Source organism: Panthera uncia, chromosome E3, assembly GCF_023721935.1.
Source record: "Panthera uncia isolate 11264 chromosome E3, Puncia_PCG_1.0, whole genome shotgun sequence".
Lineage (NCBI taxonomy): Eukaryota > Metazoa > Chordata > Mammalia > Carnivora > Felidae > Panthera > Panthera uncia.
In genome coordinates, this window is record NC_064815.1 from 9446710 (window position 1) to 9470214 (window position 23505).

The window sequence follows — 23505 nt, forward strand, 5'->3', positions numbered from 1 at the left end:
CAGTAATTATAAATTATGGCGAACTATTCCATAGCTTTTTAAACCCAAGCAATTAGTGTGAGGATGATGTGACCTTCTAATGTAAAGCTGAGTGTAAACTTGTCTCTCAAAAGCCCTAAAACATTCTTACTAAACCTTTAGTGTAATCCCATCCCATATTGACAAAAATTTATGGAAGTCCAAGTTATTGTCAGGAAAAATTGAAAACAAAATGTTAAGCAGCAAAGGAATGTTAGAAATTATGACCCATCTTTATGATGTTATGTAGCCCATTGAAATGTTTATAAAGAACTTTTGATAACATGAAATAACACGGTAAGTGAAAAGAATACCAACATTTTTTTTCTTTCTTTTCATCCCATCCTCCCTCCCTTTGTGCTTTCTATCTTAAGAGGAATTTGGCAAGATTAGCAGTGAATGTCAATAAATGGTGCGTATATGTGATTTTTTTCTCTGTACCTTTCAGTGTTCTCAATATTTTCTATAACAAGTATTTTTATAAGGAGAAAACAAAATTTCAGAAAGAAAAAGTATATTAGTCCCTAACTCCATTCTCAAAAATAAAAGTAACCATATGTATTATTTTCCATTTTAAAGGGAATTTTATCTCAGAAAGGTGAAGACACGAAGCAAGTAGCAAAGCCGTTCCAGGTCCCTAAGCATCCCATGCATTGGAGAGAAAATACAGAAAATGGAATTTACTAATAAAGCCATACCCTATATAAAGAAGATACATTCAGAAATCCTGTCTTCCCAGGGATCAGACCTTGCAGCTCCACTCTGGCAAAATGGATTGTCTTCTTCATCATTACTTACTCCTGAGTAGCTGCTATCAGATATTGCCAACTTAAGAATTAATGCAAACAAAACCCTTGCCCAGCTGGATTCTTCTCTTTGCTGGGATGAGAATATTCTGTGATTGCAAGAACATGCAAGGCTGCCTTGAGAAAGAACAAGAACATGTTCTGGGGGAACCCTCTGATGCACTGTTGGTGGGCATGCAAACTGGTGCCGCCATTCTGGAAAACAGTGTGGAGTTTCCTCAAAAAGTTAAAAAACGGACTACCCTACGACCCAGCAATTTAAGCAGATTTATAGCCTTTGATATTTATCCAAAGTCTACAAAAATACTGATTTGAAAGGGTACATGCATCCCAATGTTTATAGCAGTATTATCAACAACAGCCAAATTATGGAAAGTGCCCAAATGTCCATCAACTGATGTATGGATAAAGAAGATGTGATGTGTTGGGGCACCTGGGTGGCTCAGTCAGTTAAGCGTCTGACTTGAACTCAGGTGATGATCTCACAGTTCATGAGTTCGAGCTCCACTTCGGGCTGTGTTGACTGCTCAGGGTCTGGAGCCTGCTTCGGATTCTGTGTCTCCCCCTCTCTCTGCCCCTCTCCTCTTCACGCTCTCTCTCAAAAATAAATAAACCTTAAAAATTTTTTTGAGGGGCGCCTGGGTGGCTCAGTTGGTTAAGTGGCCGACTTCAGCTCAGGTCATGATCTCGCGGTCCGTGAGTTCGAGCCCTGCGTCGGGCTCTGTGCTGACAGCTCAGAGCCTGGAGCCTGTTTCAGATTCTGTGTCTCCCTCTCTCTGACCCTCCCCCGTTCATGCTCTGTCTCTCTCTGTTTCAAAAATAAATAAACGTTAAAAAAAAAATCTTAAAAAAAAATTTTTTTAAAAAAGATCGTGTGTGTATATGTATATGTGTATACATGTATATATGTGTATATATAATGGATATTATATATAATGGACACATATATAATGGAATATTACTCAGCCATCAAAAAGAATGAAATCTTGCCATTTGCACCTATATGGATGGAGCCAGAGTGTATTATGCTAAGCAAAATAAGTCATTCAGAGAAAGACAAATACCGTATGATTTCACTCATATGTGGAATTTAAGAAACAAAACAGATGAACACAGGGGAGGTGAGAAGGGAGAGAAGCAAACCATAAGAGACTTTTAACTAAAGACAGCAAACTGAGGGTTGCTAGAATGGAGGTGGGGGGTGGGATGGACTAAAATAGGTGATGGGCATTAAGGAGGGCACTTGCTGCATTGAGCACTGCATATTATAAGTAAGTGATGAATCACTAAATTCTCCTGAAACCAGTATTATACTATATGTTAACTAACTAGAATTTATATTAAAATTGGAAATAAAATCTAAGAATAGAAAATAATAGAAAATTAAAAAAATATATATGTTTTGTTTTAAATTTTATTCCTTTGATTTAAAAATTTATGAATTTTAGGGGCACCCGGGTGACTCAGTCGGTTAAGCGTCCGACTTCAGCTCAAGGTCATGATCTCAGGGTTCGTGAGTTCAAGCCCCACATCGGGCTCTGTGCTAACAGCTCAGAGCCTGGATCCTGGTTCGGATTCTGTGTCTCCCTCTCTCTCTGCCCCTCCCCTCCTTGTGCTCTGTCTCTGTCTCTCAAAAATAAATAAATGTTAAAAAAAATTTTAATTAAGAATTTTAAATTCCAATAAAGCCCTGTTTTGTAGGCAAAAAAAAAATATAATAGTAACAAGAACCTTCTTGAGGAGAATGGAGCAGAACAGGGAAATAGAGACAATAGAGACATGATTGGAGGGACTTTTAAAACTCCCCATGTTTGTAACAGGAGAGGGTGGAGGGCAGTGTTGGTGAGTTGAAAATAAAGTACCTAGCAAGGAACATATCCTTATGGAAGTACACAATGATACAATGGGATGCTATGTAGCTATTAAAAAGATACAATGGGATGCTATGTGGCTATTTATATGGAAAGATCTTCAAGATGTTATTAAGGAGGAAAAAGGGAGAAGCTCAGAAATATACATTTTTCATGCATTCAACCACACATATATATTTGAATATGTATTATAATTTTCTGGGAAAAGAAAATAAACATCATTAGCAGAGGTTCCCTCTGGGGGGTGGAGGATTGGGAGAGGAGTGCTTGAAATAATTTTATGTGTTTTTAGTTTAAAACACATACCTATACTCCCTCCTGGCTTCGGTAGAGCCAAGGAGTCTTAAAAGCACTCATCTGATGACTGCATTAAACCCTCTGTCATTTGGGGCGCCTGGGTGGCTCAGTCAGTTGACTTCAGCTCAGGTCATGACCTCATGGTTGGGGGAATTGAGCCCCACTGGGCTCTGTGCTGAACATGGAGCCTGATTGGGATTCTCTCTCTGCCCCTTCCTTGTGCACACTCTCTCTCAAAATAAATAAACTTAAAAAAAAACAAAAACAACACTTCTGTGATTCTAGGAAAAGGCAAAGAACAACTTTACAAACTATTAGTTTTCCACAATCACTTCATTGCTGACAAGAAACCTCCAGGAATTCAAATATACGCAAACACATTTTAAAACCTTCAAGACACTGTTTAATCAGTAGTTTTAAGGCACATTTGTTAGAGAGACCTGTACTTCAACAATTATACAGACATCACTTGAAGTTATTAAAGTTATCAAAATATATAAAAACATTCAAGTAAGAGGTATGCAAATCAGCAGCATTTAACCAAAATGAATATATTAGCATACTTCAGTATCAATTTTATAACAGGGAAAGAAAATGGAGTTTCCATCTCACACACTTACATTTGTACACACACATGCGCACACACACACACACAAACTTGACTGTTCTCAGAAGCATGGTGAAAGCAAAAACATATAAATAAGTGCAGTAGGTAAAAATACCAACAATTAGAATTTTTTTCAAGTGAGGATAGAGTGAACTTTTGGTTACTCAAAATTCTGTGATACTAGTTATTAGCCAGAAAGGCTCATTTGTCTCACAGGTACAAAAGTATCACATGTTAATGGTAACTTTGGGGAACAGCAAGAAAATGATCTGGCAAAGGGACAAATATATAGAAATGTGTAAACTGTGGAAAGCATACTTTGCTCCTCAGAGCAAGGGGTCCATCGTTTTGATTAATGGCGGGATGGGGGTGGGGATGGGAATACTCTTAGCAGAGCACAGCTTTCCAAAACAGGTACCCAGCTTTAAACTCCAGGTTACTCCCGAGGAAAGGTTTAGAGCCTGTGAAAGGAAGGAAAACAACAGAAGAAAGGCTCCGATGGTCTGTTACAAAACTCAGTACTTTAAAAAGGATTCTGAAGATAATTAAGACACAAACTGATTACGTGAAACCATAACTTAGGCTTACTAAAAGGTTCAGAGCTATCAATTCCATGTAAGTTTATGATGAGGTATTTATTGCATGTGGTTTTTGCTGTAACGGAAATCTTAAGCAATACTCTGCCTATCATGTAAAATAAAACTTAAAATTTTAGGCACAAGGAAACAATAGCCCTGAACATATGGCATTGCAGATGCCAGCATTCAGTGTCCTCTGGGACACTTGCACAGGCTGGTCTGATGCTGCAACCCCTGATCCTCAAACACTTACGCACATAAACCATGGCCCCCTGTGCTCCGTGCACATACTCAACTGCCCTTTCCAGCCTGGCTCTGAAATGTGAAGTGTCCATGAGAAACGGGGACCTCAGTGCAGGAAGGAAAATGGCATTTGGAAGACTTGAAAGACAAGCTTTGCCTCTTAATTTTGATACCCAGGGCCCTCTGCTAAGTCTCAGAACTCAGGACCAGAAGGGAACTCAGGACCTATGGATACCCAGCACCTTAGAGACAGCTCCCCCCCAACCCTGAGCACCTCCCCACCCCCGAGTAATAAGGCGGCAGCAAAATACCCAGGAACTAAGACATCAAGGCCCCCAATCCACAGCATTCCCCTCCTCCCCAAACTTAACCTTATTCACACAGCAGGGATGGCTTTTCTCTCTCATATTACTACCAGGTAACTGGACTTATATAGCCACCCTCTCCATGTTTCCACCATCCGTTTCAAACATCTGAATTCAAGGATTTCTCTTCATGAAAAAAAAAAAAAATCAGGTCTCAGAACCATTTAAAAAGGATTACTACTTCTTAAGGAACACTTTTCAGCCTAAAACTCCAGAACCTGGTTCAAAAGAACGAGCCCAGTCTCATGAACGGATGACTCCCACAATTAACTGTAAAAGCACAAATGCACTTTGAAAAATATAAAAGGGCTCTCCTCCTCAAATTTTGTTCTATCAGCCTAAACGGCTAAGTAAGTTAGTTTTGTGGGGGAGTCACCAAGCTGCTGGTCTATAGGCAAACCAGGTTTGAACCTGGTCTTTCTAAGACACTAAAATGGGGGGGCTGGGTTACATTAGGGGTGGGTTAAAGCCACCGCAGCTGCATAATATGGAGCTACTTTCAGGAAAAACCTCAACTCCAGAAAAATATATTTTAAAATCTCTGCTCCAAACCCAGGTGGACTCTGTAGGCTCAGCAGGTCAGCTTCTGAGCAACACGCAGTAGGATCCTCACTGCCAGTCTAGACGGTTCTTCATATCCCTCTGGGCTTCTGTTAGTTTCTGAATTAGATAACGCTTGTCACGACTTTCCTAAGGACAGAGATGGGTGCAAGAGCACATTCAATATTTTTGGATACATGTATCATCATTTCAACCTAATAAATTGCCTGTCAGACTCACGGTTAATGATCCTAACCCCCGGATGGTTGTAATGGCCTCCAAACTGGTCTGCCTCTGGCACTCTTGCCCCTCCATGGCCCCTTGTCCACAAAGTGGCCAACAGTCTTGTAAAAATGTACATCAGGAGGCGCCTGGGTGGCTCAGTTGGTAAAGCATCTGACTTCAGCTCAGGTCACGATCTTGCAGTTTGTGGGTTCAAGCCCTGCGTTAGGCTCTGTGCTGACAGCTCAGAGCCTGGAGCCTGCTTCGGATTCTGTCTCCCTCTCTCTCTGCCCTACCCCTGCTCATATTCTCTCTCTTTCTTTCTCTCTCAAAAATAAACAAACATTAAAAAGAAATGTACACCAGACTGCTACTGAACACATTTCACTGGTTTCCCATCACACTCAGAATTAAACTCAATCTTCTCAACAGAGCCTTCAGACTGTGCTGTGACCCCGGCTGATAAGCCACCGTCCTCCAGCCCCAGGGGTGCCCTCACTGTCCCCTCTGCCTGTTACTCTCATCCCCAAGACCTCCCACAGCATTCAAGTCTCAGCTCCAATGTCACCTCCTCAAAGTGGGCTTCAGTGGCCACCATCGACAGCAGTAGATGGCCACTCATCTTGTCTGTGTTCTCTTCACGGCAGTTACTGCTATTGAAATTTATCACTTTTTCTGTAACTATTTAGCAATCTTGTCTCCCTTTATCACCACTGTATCCCAGCACAGTGTGAAGAGCAGGGAGTGATCAATACACATGTTGAAGGACTGGATGAACGAAGCTGGGGAAGGCCCGGCCTAAACGCAGAGTTTAGGGAAGTGGTGGTGAGCGGGGCCACAGCATTCCACCCTCTCCCTGGGAAAAGTGCCACTTTCTGTTAGATGTCCTGGGTAAAGGTCCCCAGCCATGACCCTCTGGACCTGCTCTTCCTTACCAGGGACAGCTGCTCTCGGAGCTGGACCACCACCCGCTTGTGTGCTCCGGCAAGGGCGATGAAATAAAACATAATGAGGCTGCAACACAAGGTGGAGAGGTCAGTAGGGAGTTTGCACCATTTGAAGGCCACTAGAAAAACCACCTGATCCATTTTGCCCAGGACAGTTTTACTGTTGTTAGGAAAAGAAGGAAGGAAAAAAAGAGAGGGAGGGAGAAAGGAATGGAAGAAAGGAAGGAAGGAAGGAAGGAAGGAAGGAAGGAAGGAAGGAAAGGGAAGAAGAGAAAAGGAAAGGAAAAGGAAAAAGAAAAAGAAAAAGAAAGACAAAACTCATTCATCCTAAGCAGAAGGCAATCAGAAATGGCCCCAGAGGGGTTATGAGTTGGCAGTGGTAGCAGAGATTGATTCATGCCTTGCTTTTTAAGCTAATATTAAAAGTTGTTGCTGTTCCCTTGGCACATAGAATATGATAGGGAGAGACAAGGAAATGGTCCAGAAAGTCAGCTCAGCATAGAATGCACTGGATGTGGATAATCACTGTGGAACCCCCCTCGTCTCAGTTTCCTCATCTGTAAAATGGGGATAATATAGTAAACCCCAGGGACAACAAGCCTAGGATAATACATTTTTGAATAAAAGCAACTGGCAATTAGCTCCTATCTTCCATGTAGTCCCAGATCTCAAAGTGGGGTGAGTGAAATGACTGTCTTTGAGGTGAGGGGCAAGTGGAGTGGAGAGCAAGCCCCCAGGAAAAGAGTAGGCAACTCATTCCATTCCATGAAGGGGAGGTGGTTTCCTGTCCAATCTCCCCAGATAGGGCTGAGGAAATGAGGGCCACTGGAAACACTGATATCAATGAAACTCTTCTAGAAGATACCATGGCCACAGGACAAGAATGGCCAGATCAGGTAATCGCCACCAGATGGCGTCAACCAAATGACAGCTGGAGTAAATGCACGGGGCCAGGAGTCTCTGCATCCTGGGGTCCTCAGAATTCCAGGCTGGTTGTCTGCACAGCTCCCCCAAACCATGTTGTTAATCTCATCAAAGGTATCATGCCTTTAACAAATACATTTCTGAAGCTCACTTCCTTCATTGGGTGGGGTTTTACTGTAAGAATATCTCTATCATGGGGTAAATTGCGATGATTTCATTCATTACAGTTAATACATACCAGCTACAATCAATTCTAGTTATTTGTGGTAGTTCTATTCTATAAAGCTTCTAGGAACACCTGATTAGTGAATTCTGAACCAATGGCCCTAGGGGAAATACAAGGGGAGGTTCCTTGAGTCACTGGTCACAACATTTTTGTCAACTGATCAATACCTTATGTTTCTTATTCATTGAGCAAATCAGCTATCAATACGTAATCTTGCTTCTGTTTAAAGATAATTTAGTTACCATTATTGTTGATTCCTTAACTCTGAACTCGGTGTCAACAGTACCATAACCCATGCCTGAATGAAGCTTATCTAACATACAGATTTTCTTTGTAAGGCATATCTCAGCCTCTTTGCACTTAGGAACATGAGAAGCACTTCAGCACTACGCTTGGGACGGTTTTATACTGGGAAATGAGCCACCAAAAGCACAAAATGCAAGAAACATGGCACTAAATAGGTCACCAAAGACATTTGTAGTACGAAAGCGGAAAGAAGATAGCAGGCTTATTGCCTTGTTTGACCTCAGCTGTTTACATGCATGCTATGGTCTGAATGTGTGCCCGCAAAATCCGTACGCTGAAATCCTAATCCCAAGGTGATGGCATGAGAAGGTGGGACCTCCGGGAGGTGATTAGGTCCCTCACAAATGGCATTAGTGCCCTGATAAAAGGGACCCTAGAGAGCTAGTTCAGCCCTTCTGCTATGTGAGGACACCAGAAGTCTGTAAGCCAGAAGAGGGCTCTCCCCTAATCATGCTGATCTTGGACTCCCAGTCTTCAGAACTGTAAGAAATAAATTTCTGTTGTTATAAGCCACCTAGTCTATGATATTTTGTTATAGCAGACCAAACAGACTAAGACAATGCCCTTTGGGTGACTCAAATTTTTTGCTACCCTGTGCAAGTCCACAAATGACCATGAAACTGATGGTTTGAAATTGATTTTGGGGGTTGTAAAATATTTTAGCAAGTAGGCATATTCACAATACAAAAAAAAAACACCTTGAGATCTATGAATAACGAAGACAGACTGTAAGACTGTGATTAGAACAATGGCCACCACACAGTAAGCCCTCAATGTACATTTGTGATTAGAATTACTTTAACACGCAAAATCAATCACTATGCAGCAATGACTCTTGTCACCCTGACATATAACACCTGTCATTTACTGAGCCTTTACTAAGGGCCAGGTCCTCTGCTGGCATTTTACATTTAAAAATGCATTTTAGGGGTGCCTGGGGGGCTCAGTTGGTTAAGCGTCTGACTACAGCTCAGGTCATGATCTTGTGGTCACGAGTTTGATCCCCACGTAGGGCTCTGTGCTGACAGCTCAGAGCCTGGAGCCTGCTTCAGATTCTGTGTCTCCCTCTCTCTCTCTGCCCCTCCTCCACACATGCTCTCTCTCACTCTCTCGCTCTCTGTCTCTCAAAAATAAATAAACATTAAAAAAATTGGGGCGCCTGGGTGGCGCAGTCGGTTAAGCGTCTGACTTCAGCCAGGTCACGATCTCGCGGTCCGTGAGTTCGAGCCCCGCGTCAGGCTCTGGGCTGATGGCTCGGAGCCTGGAGCCTGTTTCCGATTCTGTGTCTCCCTCTCTCTCTGCCCCTCCCCCGTTCATGCTCTGTCTCTCTCTGTCCCAAAAATAAATAAAAAACGTTGAAAAAAAAAATTAAAAAAAAATAATAAACATTAAAAAAATTTTAAAAAATTTAAAAAAATAAAATAAAAATGCATTTTACATTAAAAAAATTTTTTAATGTTTATTTTTGAGAGAGAGAGAGAGAGAGAGATAGAGAGAGAGAGGGAGGGAGGGAGGGAGGAAGGGGCAGAGAGTGGGAGATACAGAATCCGAAGCAGGCTCCGGGCTCTGAGCTGTCAGCACAGAGCCCGATGACACGGGCCTCAAACTCACGAACTGTGAGATCACAACCTGAGCTGAAGTCGGACACTTAACCGACTGAGCCACCCAGGCGCACCAGCATTTTACATCATTAACCACATTTCCTTCATGTCACAACCCTATAAGGTATGTGCCATTCTTATCCCCATTTTCCAGGTGAGGAAATGGAGGCGCAGAAAGGACACAGACTACTTAGAAGCAGTAGAGCCAGGGTTCAAGTGCATGTGTCTAACCTGGTGCTCTTCTCTCTGCCCAGTAATAATTTACTTTATCAAAGAGCCAGTGATTTTGTGAATAATCAGTAATATTAATCGACAAAGTTCATTGGATTTATGTCAGGCATTGGGCTCAGGGCTTCACCTGCAGGATCTTAATGAACCCGCTCAACGACCCTCTTTAAGAATCACTATTATTATGCCCATTTTAGAGATGGGAAAATGAGGCTCACAGAGGTTTAGTGACTTATCAAGCGTAACAGGTGGGCTTCCATTTCCCAGTGGAGAGGAGTCCACATGTCTCAATGGAGAATCCTCGCAAGGGTCTAAGCGGTTCTTACTCACCAGATGATCATGAAGAAAGGCACTGCAAAGGCTTCCGAGGTGACGCCATGGACCAGGGACTGCAGTGAGCTGGGAAAGGTGCTCACTGTCTTGGGGACCACCTCCCAGGTGGTGTTGAAGTTGGTGAACGGCCCACAGGCTTTTGAGGAAGGGACGCTGCCGGGACACAGACCAAGGGGCTCAGGGTGAGGCATGCGGCACAGGCTGAGTGTCACTCCTCCACCTGGCCGCAGGTTTTGTCATCCAGCGACCTGTGAGGAACAGCCCAATCTTATGGGCCTTCTGGAATATTCTGGACAAAAATGCTGACCCTGAAATTCCATCTAATCTGTAGACTGACTTCCAGTGTACAGGAAATGTAGCACAGAAGAGCAAGTTAAATGACACTGTAAGACAGCAATCAAATAGATCCAGAAGGTGGTAGTGATTTTGTGCACCAATCTCTCAGTTTGGAGGGGAGGAAACAGTTGTGGACTCTTCAAAGAATTAAAGATTAAAGGAGAGTAAGGAGACATGGCAATGAAAGCAATGGGTAAAACTCGAAAGATCCTCATGTTATTTTATTTAAAAAAAATTTTTTTAACTTTATTTTAGAGAGTGTATGAGTTGGGGAGAGGAGCAGAGGGGGAGAGAGAGAGAGAGAGAGAAAGAGAGAGAGAATTCCAAGCAAGCTCCATGCTCAGTGTGGAGCCCCACATGGAGCTTGATCTCATGACCTGAGCTGAAATCAAGAGTTGGACACGCAACCAACTGAGCCACCCTGGCACCCCGGATAGATAGATCCTCATTTTTAAAAAAGGCTATAGAGGCACGTGGGTGGCTTAGTCGGTTGGGCGTCTGACGTCGGTTCAGGTCATGATCTTACAGTTCGTGGGTTCAAGCCCCACATCAGGCTCTATGCTGACAGCTCAGAGCCTGGAGCCTGCTTAGGATTCTGTGTCTCCCTCTCTCTCTGCCCCTCCCCCACTCATGCTTGCTCTCTCTCTGTCTCTCTCAAAAATAAATACACACAAAAAAATTTTAAATATAAAAATAAGGCTCTAAAAGACTATTGGGGACAATTGGAGAAATTTGAAAATGGCAAGAATAAGACAGTATTCATTTTCTGAGATGTGATGTTATTGCAGATGCATGAGGAGGAGAATATACCCTTATTTTTAGGAGCTGCACAATCAAGTATTTAGCTCATATCTTCTGTGCACCCCCAGATCTCAAAATGGGGGTGGCTGAGGTTATTATTTACATATGTCATGGTGCCTATAACAATTTCAAATAGGTCACCACACCCACAAAAAGCATATGCATAGAGAGAGATAAAACAAATGTAGCAAAATGCTAACAACTGGGACATCCAGTTGATGGGTATGTGAACCTCCATTACTGCTATTTTTTTTAACTTTTCTACACATTTGAAATTTTTCAAAACAAAAACCTAAATAAAAACTAAATAAAATTCAATGCAAAAAATCTGTAATTAAGGCCTAAAAGAATTAATTTCTGTGTATGAGCTTTTCCACTGTAGCCCTATTTTTATGGATAAAAAAACATTCTTGGAAGCAACCTAACTATTGTTTAAGGCAATGGATGAACAATTTATGATCCATTCATAAAAAAGAACACTAGGGGCGCCTGGGTGGCTCAGTCGGTTGAGCCACTGACTTCAGCTCAGGTCATGATCTCACAGTTTGTGAGTTCGAGCCCCGTGTCGGGCTCTGTGCTGACAGCTCAGGCCTGGAGCCTGCTTCGGATTCTGCGTCTCTCTCTCTCTCTCTGCCCCTCCCCCACTCGCACTCTGTCTCTTTCTGTCTCAGAAATAAATAAACATAAAAAAAAATTTTTTTAAATAAAAAATAAAAAAATAAAAGAGAACACTAAAAAAAACCACTGAAAGAGACATTGAGATGTAAAATGACTGGCTCCCATACAGAAAATAGTTGGGAAACAGGATTGGAAAATTAATTTTTTCCATCATATATTCTTATGTTATTTAAATTCTGTGGGATGTAAACATATTTATTACATACTTTGTAGAACTTTATATTTTATATATTTTATATTATATATTATACATATTTACTTATTATATTAAAAAATCAAAGCTAAAAATCATTTGAAAGGAATGAGAGAGTTCTGTATGTGCTGGCATGGAAAAGGGCACATCATAAAATTAAGCTAAAAAAATAAGCCACCATCCACTCACCGCTGTTGTCTAACATAGTGTCGGAAGTTCTAGCATCAGCAATCAAACAACAAAAGGAAATCAAAGGCATCAAAATTGGCAAAGATGAAGTCAAGCTTTCACTTTTTGCAGATGACATGATATTATACATGGAAAACCCGACAGACTCCACCAAAAGTCTGCTAGAACTGAGACATGAATTCAGCAAAGTCGCAGGATACAAAATCAATGTACAGAAATCAGTTGCATTCTTATACACTAATAATGAAGCAACAGGAAGACAAATAAAGAAATGGACCCATTCACAATTGCATCAAGAATCATAAAATACCTAGGAATAAACCTAACCAAAGATGTAAAAGATCTGTATGCTGAAGACTATAGAAAGCTTATGAAGGAAATTGAAGAAGATATAAAGAAATAGAAAAACATTCCGTGCTCATGGATTGGAAGAATAAATATTGTTAAAATGTTGGGGTGCCTGGGTGGCTCAGTCGGTTAAGCGGCCGACTTCGGCTCAGGTCATGATCTCGCGGTCCGTGAGTTCAAGCCCCGCGTCGGGCTCTGTGCTGACAGCTCAGAGCCTGGAGGCTGTTTCGGATTCTGTGTCTCCCTCTCTCTGACCCTCCCCTGTTCATGCTCTGTCTCTCTCTGTCTCAAAAATAAATAAACATTAAAAAAAAAAAATGTCAATACTACCCAAAGCTATCTACACATTCAATGCAATCCCAATCAAAATTGCACCAGAATTCTTCTTGAAGCTAGAAGAAGCAATCCTAAAATTTGTACGGAACCACAAAAGACCCCGAATAGCCAAAGTAATTTTGAAGAAGACCAAAGCGGGAGGCATCACAATCCCAGACTTTAGCCTCTACTATAAAGCTGTAATCATCAAAACAGCATAGTATTGGCACAAAAACAGACACATAGACCAATGGAATAGAATAGAAACCCCAGAATTAGACCCACAGAAGTATGGCCAACTAACCTTTGACAAAGCAGGAAAGAACATCCAATGGAAAAAAGACAGTCTCTTTAACAAATGGTGCTGGGAGAACTGGACAGCAACATGCAGAAGATTGAAACTAGACCACCTCCTTACACCATTCACAAAAATAAACTCAAAATAGATAAAGGGCCTGAATGTGAGACAGGAAACCATCAAAACCCTAGAGGAGAAAGCAGGGAAAAACCTCTCTGACCTCAGCTGCAGCAATTTCTTACTTGACACATCCCCAAAGGCAAGGGAATTAAAAAGCAAAAATGAACTACTGGGACCTCATGAAGATAAAAATCTTCTTCACTGCAAAGGAAACAACCAACAAAACTAAAAGGCAACCGACGGAATGGGAAAAGATATTTGCAATGACATATCAAACAAAGGGCTAGTATCCAAAATCTATAAAGAACTCACCAAGCTCCCCACCCGAAAAACAAATAATCCAGTGAAGAAATGGGCAGAAAACATAAATAGACACTTCCCTAAAGAAGACATCCAGATGGCCAACAGGCACATGAAAAGATGCTCAATGTCGCTCCTCATCAGGGAAATACAAATCAAAACCACACTCAGATATCACCTCACGCCAGTCAGAGTGGCTAAAATGAACAAATCAGGGGACTATAGATGCTGGCGAGGATGTGGAGAAACGGGAACCCTCTTGCACTGTTGGTGGGAATGCAAACTGGTGCAGCCGCTCTGGAAAGCAGTGTGGAGGTTCCTCAAAAAATTAAAAATATATCCATCCTATAATCCAGCAATAACACTGCTGGGAATTTACCCAAGGGATACAGGAGTGTTGATGCAGAGGGCACTTGTACCCCAATGTTTATAGCAGCACTTTCAACAATAGCCAAATTATGGAAAGAGCCTAAATGTCCATCAATTGATGAATGGATAAAGAAATTGTGGTTTATATACACAATGGAATACTACGTGGCAATAAGAAAGAATAAAATATGGTCTTTTGTAGCAATGTGGATGGAATTGGAGAGTGTTATGCTAAGTGAAATAAGTCATACAGAGAAAGACAGATACCATATGTTTTCACTCTTATGTGGATCCTGAGAAACTTAACAGAAGACCATGGGGGAGGGGAAGAAAAAAAAAAAAGGGTTAGAGAGGGAGGGAGCCAAATCATAAGAGACTCTTAAAAACTGAGAACAAACTGATGGTTGATTGGGGGTGGGAGGGAGGGGAGGATGGGCTATGGGTATTGAGGAGGGTACCTGTTGGGATGAGCACTGGGTGTTGTATGGAAACCAATTTGACAATAAATTTCATATTAAAAAAAATAAATAAAATAAAGAAGGAAAAAATAAATAAATAAAAATAAATAGTGTGCATATGACTTTCTGGAAGTAATAAATATATTAATATTTATTAATACATTAAACAATTAAATTTTAATATTTTAATACTTTTAAATTAATTTAATTAATTTTAAAATCTAAAATCATTAAAAAACTTTAATGATTTTAAATTAAAAATATTTTGTTAAATTTTTTTTAACATTTATTTATTTTTGAGAGACAGAGTGTGAGCAGGGGAGGGGCAGAGAGAGAGGGAGACACAGAATCTGAACGAAGCAGGCTCCAGGCTCTGAACTGTCACCACAGAGCCCGATGCGGGGCTGGAACCCATGAACCGTGAGATCATGACCCGACCTGAAGTCGGATGCTCAACCAACTGAGCCACCCAGGCACCCCTAAATTAAAAATATTTTTTAAAATAAAGGGTGTTCATATGAATTTCGGGTTGTAATAAATATATTTATTAATATATCAAATAATTAAAACTTAATATTTTAATAATTTTAAATTAATTTAATTTTAAATTAATTAATTTTTAATGTTAATGATTTTAAATTAAAAATATTTTAAAAAATAAATGTGTTCATATGAATTTCTGGAAGTAATATATTTATATTAATATACTGAATAATTAATATTAAATATTAATATTAAAATATTCATAGTGGTTACCTTGGTGGAGTGCAACTAAGGGAGGATAATGGGAAATTTGTTTCTCTTTCATTTACACCCTTGTGTACAGTTTTTTTATACATAACATCTATTACTATAATAAAAAAACAATAAAGATATACAGTCAAATTGGTTAAAAAATAAAATCTGAGAGACAGAAAAGTTCAAGGATTTTAATTGAAAGATGAAGAAATGGAATTCCATGAGAATATAAGTCAGAGAGACTGGTAAACTATAGCCCTAGTGTCAAATGTGGCCCACCATCTGTTTTTTATAAGTAAAGTTTTGTTGGAATAAGTCATGCCCATTAGTTTGTATACTGTCTACAGCTGTTTTCGTGATGCCACAGGAGGGTTGAACAGTTGCTACCAACACCATATGGCCACAAAGCCTAAATATTTAGGATTCCTCTTTACAGAAAATGTTTGTTGGCCTTTGGTATAAATGGTTATACTCTTAAGGAGTAGGGTCACTGGGGTCTGAACACTCAACTTCTGATCCCTAGTCTTAAGCATTTCTGCTCCTACCAAATTCTACACTAGACTCAACATTCCTTGTGCCATGTCTGAATCGTCTCCATACTCCTAGCACCGAGCCCAGTGCCTGTCACAATGAAGATACTCCAAATTCTTCTATAATGAAGATGTATTATTTTTGTAATCAGAAACAAAGAAATAATCCAAAAGGATACCAGCAGAGAGGTCCTAGGAAAAGGGAGTGGGGGAGGAGACCCAACCAGTACTCTAAAACACTGGCAACACAGCCAGCCAAAGTTCTGGAAGTGGACCAAGACATTCCAGCATCCAGAGAGAGATTCCAAAACAACGATGGGCCTGGCTAAACCAGGAGTGACTTACTGACTTCTGCAGGTGGAACGCCATGAATTTGGAAAACCAATAAAGAACACAATGGACCCTTTGATATAAAAGAGGAACATGTCTGGGGCGCCTGGGTGGCGCAGTCGGTTAAGCGTCCGACTTCAGCCAGGTCACGATCTCGCGGTCCGTGAGTTCGAGCCCCGCGTCAGGCTCTGGGCTGATGGCTCAGAGCCTGGAGCCTGATTCCGATTCTGTGTCTCCCTCTCTCTCTGCCCCTCCCCCGTTCATGCTCTGTCTCTCTCTGTCCCAAAAATAAATAAAAAACGTTGAAAAAAAAATTTTTTTAAATAAAAAAAAAAAAAAGAGGAACATGTCAAGAAGCAAGGAAATGTTCTCGAAAACAAAATCATATTTACCGTGCCATGCTGATCGTCAGAGGTATTATTGCCAAACACAGCCCTATCAGCAACACCAACAGGAAGAAGAAATTAGAATTGGATGCTCTGAACTGCCTTGGGGAGGGCCGGCAGGTGTAAAGAAGACTTATCTAAGGGGAGAGAAAGAAAGAGAAAAAAGTAAGAGCATAGCTTCCTTGAAGGTAAATGAGCACATTCATGCATTCCAGGGGAATGTAAACTGATGCCACTTTTCTAGAGGGTAGTCAGCAATACAGATGAAAATGAAACATGTTTAATACAGACCCCAACGCTGGGAAATTCATCTTGATGAGAAAATAGAATAAATGGGCCAAAGTTCACGTATATGGATGTTTACTGCTATAGTTACTGATATCAGGGAGTAACTGGAAGCAATGAAAGAGCTATCGACAGGGGTCACTTAAAGGTTAAAGTGCATCCACACAATGGAATACCCTGAGCCGGTAGAAAGGATATGGGCTTTGCGTCCTGCCCTGACAGTACTATGAAATGAAAGGGCAGATTTCAGAACTCTGTGCTGTATGATCTCATTTAAGTTTTTAAAAAACTTTACAGGACTTTAAATATGTGTTAAATGGATCCATGAGAACATACAATTCATTACATGAATTTTTTATAAGCATTTATTTCTCCTGTATATTAAAAACAAATATCTCCATCAGGGCCAAAAAGACTTGTGGAAATATCAAGTGGAAAGGGGGTGAAAGGTATAGCAATAGGCATAAGATTTCCCCTTAATATTTTTAAAAAATACATTACTAGGAGGGAGCAGCAAGCCGTTCTGACTTCAGCAGAAGCCAGAAAATCTTCTGAGCCAGACGGCAAAGAGTACTAGGGACCCCCGGTGTCCTGTTTGGGGGTGGCTAGCTGGTCAGGCCTGTATCAGCCATGCGCCCCTGACCTATTCCGTTACTCCCACATATCTTTACTGGGCTACACACCGGGAAAGCACTGGGTAACCAATACTTTCTGGAAAGGGAACAAGTTCCTATATGTTTTCTCACATCCACCTCTCCTTCGGTTACTTCAACCAATTGAAGTTTCCAAATGAAAGCATCAGAACATTCTTCAAAGGCCAAAACATCTGGGTAGGCTCAATTCAAGGCTCTGCTTACCTAAGGATTAAATAGCTTAGGTCTTGAGTGAAGTAAACCTGGAGTCACTTATAAGCTATGTGACCTCGGACCAGTTACTTAACCTCTCTGAACTTCAGCTTCCTGATTTATAAAATATGATTAACGTCAGTACCTACTTCAAAAGATGTGTATAAGCATTATATGATAGCCTATGGAAAGTGTTCAGCAGGGCAGGGGAGTACATGGTATTCTTATCATTATGATTACTGTCATTATGAATATTAATATTATAATTATTATTTCCATTTCTGAATCCTCAGGGCTTGGCATAATAGGTAATTAATAAGTGTGGGGCTTATTAGTAGATGGCACCTCTGGAAGAAGGGATGAAAGTTACTGTATACATATCTGCATTGTTTAAATGTTTAATATTGAGCATCTATTGCTTCTATAATAATAATAATAATAATAACAACAATAATAAAAGAAGCTCAGTAATGAAGCCCAGATCAGTCAGTCATCTGCAGGGCCACTCTACCCATTCAGCACTTAGTTCAGACACAATACTTACTTCCCGTGAGCCCATCAAGGAGCTACACAAATAACTGACACCTGAAAATAAATACAATGCCTCCAACATCCAAACAGAAAATGACAAAACTTTAATAAATGCTTTGTTAAACATCACCAGATGTGCCACTACCAACTGATGGATCAATTACAACTCAACTTTTAGATGGTTACCTACAAAAACAACATTTAAATCACAGGAGCAAAAAAAAAAAAAAAAAAAAAATCTTAAGACTCTCAAAATTATAAAAATGTGGAAATCCACTCAAAGTCTTTTTTTTCCAGAATAAAAATATGTATCAAATTAGGAATGTAGTTTTAATACATCTGATGGGACGTGGATAGGTTCCAGGCACACGACTGCCGAATGCCTTGCAAGGTCAAGAATGGTCCAGAATATCAGCCCCCTGCCCAACCTTCTCCTTACCTCTTTCACATAAAAGATGATAATGAGTTTCAAGGTTGCAATTGCAGGGAGAAGAGGGGAGAAAAAGGCTCCAATCCAGCAAATGGTTTGCCCATAAACAATCCCCAGAACATTATCAGGAATGGCAAATTCCTGCTGTCCCCAGCACTGAACCAGTTTCCAAGAAGAACAGTAGGTCACCAGGAGCCTGGAAACAACAGGACAATTTCTCACCTGGATTGCCAGTACCTGCCAAGGCCACAGAACCATGTCCTCCAAATCACGGCTATTTCCACATACATTTCTCATGGAAACTGGTTAGTCATATGTTTAGATGCAGAAGACCGTGAACTCTGGAATCATTGAGACCAGAGTCTGAATCTCAGATCTACAGTTTACCAGCCAGATAAGGTTAGATGAGGTTCATTTCCTCATATGGAATGTAGGGGAATTATAACACAACCTACCGCACCAGGTTGTGGTGACCATTAATGGCAGTCTCTGTGTTCTGGCTTGCCACTCGGCTCAAAAAGTAATGTGCATTCACACAGAAAATGGCTTATAAGAATCCTACCACTTAGCATAACCGCTTCCTGGAATCCTAGAATCTTCTCACGGAAACCCCAGAAGCAGGGGCCTGTGACTAACACACATAGTTGTTCACTGTGGATTGCCACGTGTTAGCAAAAATACTGGAAACAGGGGCGCCTGTGTGGCTCAGTCAGTTAAGTACTGACTTCGGCTCAGGTCACAATCTCATGATTCGTGAGTTCGAGCCCTGCATCAGGCTCTGTGCTGACAGCTCAGAGCCTGGAGCCTGTTTCGGATTCTGTGTCTTCCTCTCTCTCTCTCTGCTCCTCCCCTGCTCATGTTCTCTCTCCCTCTCTCTTTCTCTCTCTCTCAAAAATGCAACAAACATTAAAAAAAATTTTTTTTAAATACTAGAAACAACCTAAATGACCATCAGTAGGGGCTACATTGACAAACTATATGCCACAGACACAGTGGAACATTATACGGTCCTTAAAATGAACAAGGAAAATCCATGTGTCCTGACTGGAAAGTTATTCATGATATTTTGTGTGTGCAAGGGAGGAAAACAAGTAAGCTGCAGACCAATGCAGATGTACCGTGATCCCATTTAAAGGCGGAAAAGGAACACTTCTAGCAAGACTGTGTGTTTACTTATACATGTAGTTATGTAAATGTGTCTTTGTTTTTATTTATTTATTTTTTTGAGAAAAGGAGAGGGAACGCACATGTATGTGTAGGGGAGAGGGGGAGAGGGAGAGAGAGAATCCCAAGCAGGCTTCATGCTGTTAGCATGGAGCTGGACACAGGGCTCGATCTCATGAACCACGAGATCATGACCTGAGCCAAAATCGAGAGTTAGATGCTTAACTGACTGAGCCACCCAGATGCCCCAGGACTGCTGGATCTACCCCAATGGCCACGTCTGAGAAATAAGGTAGGACTGGGGAGTTAAGGGGACAGTAACAAAAGAGAAGTCTAACTATTCTCTGGACTTCTGTATTTATTTAAATACTAAATATTTAACATTTTTAAATAAGCACACATTCATGTCATATTTGTGTAGGTTTTTAAAAGGACACTTTCTTTTTTAAAGTTGGTTTTGAAGGGCTTACTGGACTTCTGACATGCCTGAATAATTTGTACACCTGGCTAAAAAAAGTGGTTAAGTAAACAGTTTCACTTAAGGCTCAAGGAGATGCCAGTAATAATATGATGACAAAATAATGGTGACCATGTAGGGCACCTGGGTGGTTCAGTCCGTTGAGCATCCACCTTCAGCTCAGGTCATGATCTCAAGGCTCATGAGTTCAAGTCTCACACCGGGCTCTGTGCTGACAGCTCAGAGCCTGGAGCCTGCTTTGGATTCTGTGTCTCCCTCTCTCTCTGCCCCTCCCCTGCTCATGCTCTATTTCTCTCTCTCAAATAAACACTAAGAAAAATTTTTTTTTAATTTTTTAAATAATGGCGATCATGTGGTGCTAGTATTTTCTTGAGTGCTCAGTACTTATCTCTGCATTTTCTCATGTGATCCTCAAGACAGTGCAGTCAAGTGGCTAATGCTACCATCCCCACTTCGCAGGTGGGAAAAGAGGCACAGAGCTTAAATAATTTGCCCAAGGTCACATGACCAGCAAGTGGCAGTCCTGGGGCATGAACCCAGGTCTCCCCTGACAGTGGCTGTGCTAATGGCCGGAAGCCACCTCCACGGAAGCCTCATGGAAAGCAGCACCATTTCTGTTTATGCTGCCTTTCAAGGAGGCACCTAATGGACCATGAGGTCAATGGCCCAGAGCAAGTTAAAAGTCACCAGATGGTTGTTGGTGATTTCTGTCAGCACTCTGTGAAGCAGCTGTGGTGGGAGCCTCCAGCGAGGACTCGGGAGGGGGTCAGAGGGGTAGGGGAAATAAGAGGGGTTTCCCTCATGCTTACTTTCTAGGAAAATCCACAAAAAGCGTCACGGCCAAGATGATGATGAGGTCGAAGATCATCAGCTTGTACATTTCCTGTCCAACTTGGGTCTCCCAGCACTGGAACCAAAGAGATCAAGAGAAAATGAGGCCCTTGGGGCTCCTGCCTGGCTCGGTTGGTAGGGCATGCACTCTGGATCTCGGGGTTGTGGGTTCAAGCTGCATACTGGGTGGAGTGGTTACTTAAAAGTAAAATCGTAAAGAAAAAAAGAGAGAGAGAATGCCAGGTTCTCAGATTCCTTCCAGAGCCCTTTTCGCCCACAGATCCTGCTACCTCTGGAGGCCACCAGCAGATGCTCCTCTGAGCTCCAGCACAGACTTTGGTTTTCAAGCCTAGAGAAGTGTCTCCTGTGTCAGACTGTGCCATACAGCAGGATAGTGGGCCAATCTGGGATTCAAACCCAGAGGTTTGAGGGCTGTTCTCTTAACCTTGAGCCCGTCACCCCAGGATGACCCCCCTGCAGGACACCCCCATCCCTGCAGCCTCACCGGGTAGAGTTTCTGGTTGTAGCCACAGAGCTCACAGGAGTAGTTATCACAGGATGTAATCTTGGAGCCCAGGGTGAATACCAGCACACAGATGGTGGCCAGGCGCATGAACACACACCTGCAGGGAAAAGAGGGAGGGGAGGGCACAGGACGAGGAGGCCTCAGGGCAGGCCGGCTCCTTGGAACTGAAGCTACAAGTGGAAAAGCTTCAAAGCAAATCTAGAAATATTAGAGAGTTTCTGTTTGGGATTATGAGAACGTTCTGGAAAAGGATAGTAGTGCTGGTAGCAACACTGGGAATGTACTTAATGCCACTGAATTGTACACTTAAAAATATCTAAAATGGGAAATTTCATGCTGTATATGTAATTTGCTACAATTTTTTAAATGGGGGGGGGGGGGGCGGAGATCAAAAAGCTGGGAATTCCTGCATCCATGATGATGCAGCCACACTACAGAACATTACACATTCCTGAAGGGAACTAATTGTGTCTTTTAAGTAGAAGCTTTGAGAGATGTCTGGTATATTGGGGAGTGGAAAAAGCATGTTACAGAGTGTCACTTAGATAGGATCCTATTTCTGGAAGAACACAAAACAGGCAGATGGACAATGGCAACCATGCAGATGAGAGTTGCCTGGGGGAAGCAGGATTCAAGACAGGAGGGCAGGGGCGCCTGGGAGGCTCAAGTGGTTCAGCGTCCGACTCTTGAATTTGGCTCGGGTCATGATCTCAAGGTTTGTGAGTTCAAGCCCCATATCAAGCTCTGCGCTGACAGTGTGGAGCCTGCTTGGGATTCTCTGTCTCCTCTCTCTCTGCACCTCTCATGCATTCTTTCTCTCACAAATAAACAAAGACAGGAGGACAGAGCGGGCTAACCTTTTTTAAAGATGCTTTTCTATTGTTTGTTTGTAAAAAAAAATAGAAATATGAAAAAGTTAGGAGGGGGGAGCAAAGCACTCTTCTGGATACATAGCCTGCCACCTGACGTTGTGTCCCTCCTGGCAGAATGTGAGTACCCAGCACCACTGGGGATGGGCCCACCACTAAAAATGGAATCTAATGAAAAGTCAGATTTGACACAGTTTAGAGCAACTGTAGGCAACAGGAGGATACAATATACCACGAAGAAACAATGAACTAAATCCACACTAGGGGATGTTCTACGGGACAAATGCCCAGTGTCCACCCAAATCAATGGCATAAAGAAGGGGAAGGGGAATTCTTAAAAGAATAAAGGGGGCTTAAGAGACGTAACAACCAAACGTAGCATGTGGATCCTGTTTGGATCCTGGTTTGAACAAAACAATCCTAGAAAGCCATTTGCAACTTTATCAGGTAACTGGCTTGATTTTATTAGGTATGATGATAGTATGTTAAGGAAGAAAAAAAAGGTGAAATAAGATTTGGTCAGAATAATCCAGCAAAAGTTGGGGAGCGGGACAGGTGAAACAAGATTAGCCAAATGTTGGTAATGATTGAAACTAAGTGATGGGCATATGGGGGGTTCATTATACCTTTTGTTCTGTAAAAGTTTTGGGGGTGCCTGGGTGGCTCAGGCGGTTGGGCATCCGACTTCAGCCCAGGTCATGATCTCACAGTTTGTGAATTCGAGCCCCGCGTCGGTCTCAGTGCTAACAGCTCAGAGTCTGGAGCCTGCTTGGAATTCTCTGTCTCCCTCTCTCTCTCTGCCCCTCCCCTGCTTGTGCTCTGTCTCTCTCTCAAAAATGAATAAACATTAAAAAAAAAAAAAAGTTTTGTTTTTAAGAAGCAAATGCCCTCTGAGGCATGAAACGCTCTATTTCACACTGTCCCCACCTGGTTCTCTTCAGCTCATTTGTGTTAGCTCCCCAGACCCTGCTTTACAGCTGTCCTTTCTTTCTTTTTTCTAGGAAACTGAACATTTATTAAGAATGAAGAGAGATATTACAACAAG

At 41.7% G+C, this 23505-nt stretch overlaps 1 protein-coding gene across 2 annotated transcripts in view; it reads right to left on the reverse strand.

The window, feature by feature from the left end:
• Nucleotides 1–3363: 3363 nt before the first annotated feature.
• The window catches only part of TMC7 (transmembrane channel like 7), a 56377-nt gene continuing 36235 nt past the window's right edge, over nt 3364–23505 (reverse strand). The window contains exons 10-17 of one of the 2 annotated variants that reach the window (XR_007459504.1): nt 21571–21688; nt 21044–21141; nt 18602–18788; nt 16508–16638; nt 10110–10265; nt 6483–6561; nt 5338–5475; nt 3364–4060 (exon numbers count right to left, since the gene is read on the reverse strand). Coding sequence is in view for 1 of the 2 variants with exons in the window: in XM_049638336.1 (XP_049494293.1) it covers nt 5395–5475; nt 6483–6561; nt 10110–10265; nt 16508–16638; nt 18602–18788; nt 21044–21141; nt 21571–21688 (850 nt within the window). In the remaining variant the exon portion in view is untranslated. Of the gene's footprint in view, nt 4061–5296; nt 5476–6482; nt 6562–10109; nt 10266–16507; nt 16639–18601; nt 18789–21043; nt 21142–21570; nt 21689–23505 lie in introns of those variants that run through there. The other variant, XM_049638336.1, reaches the window with a different exon arrangement.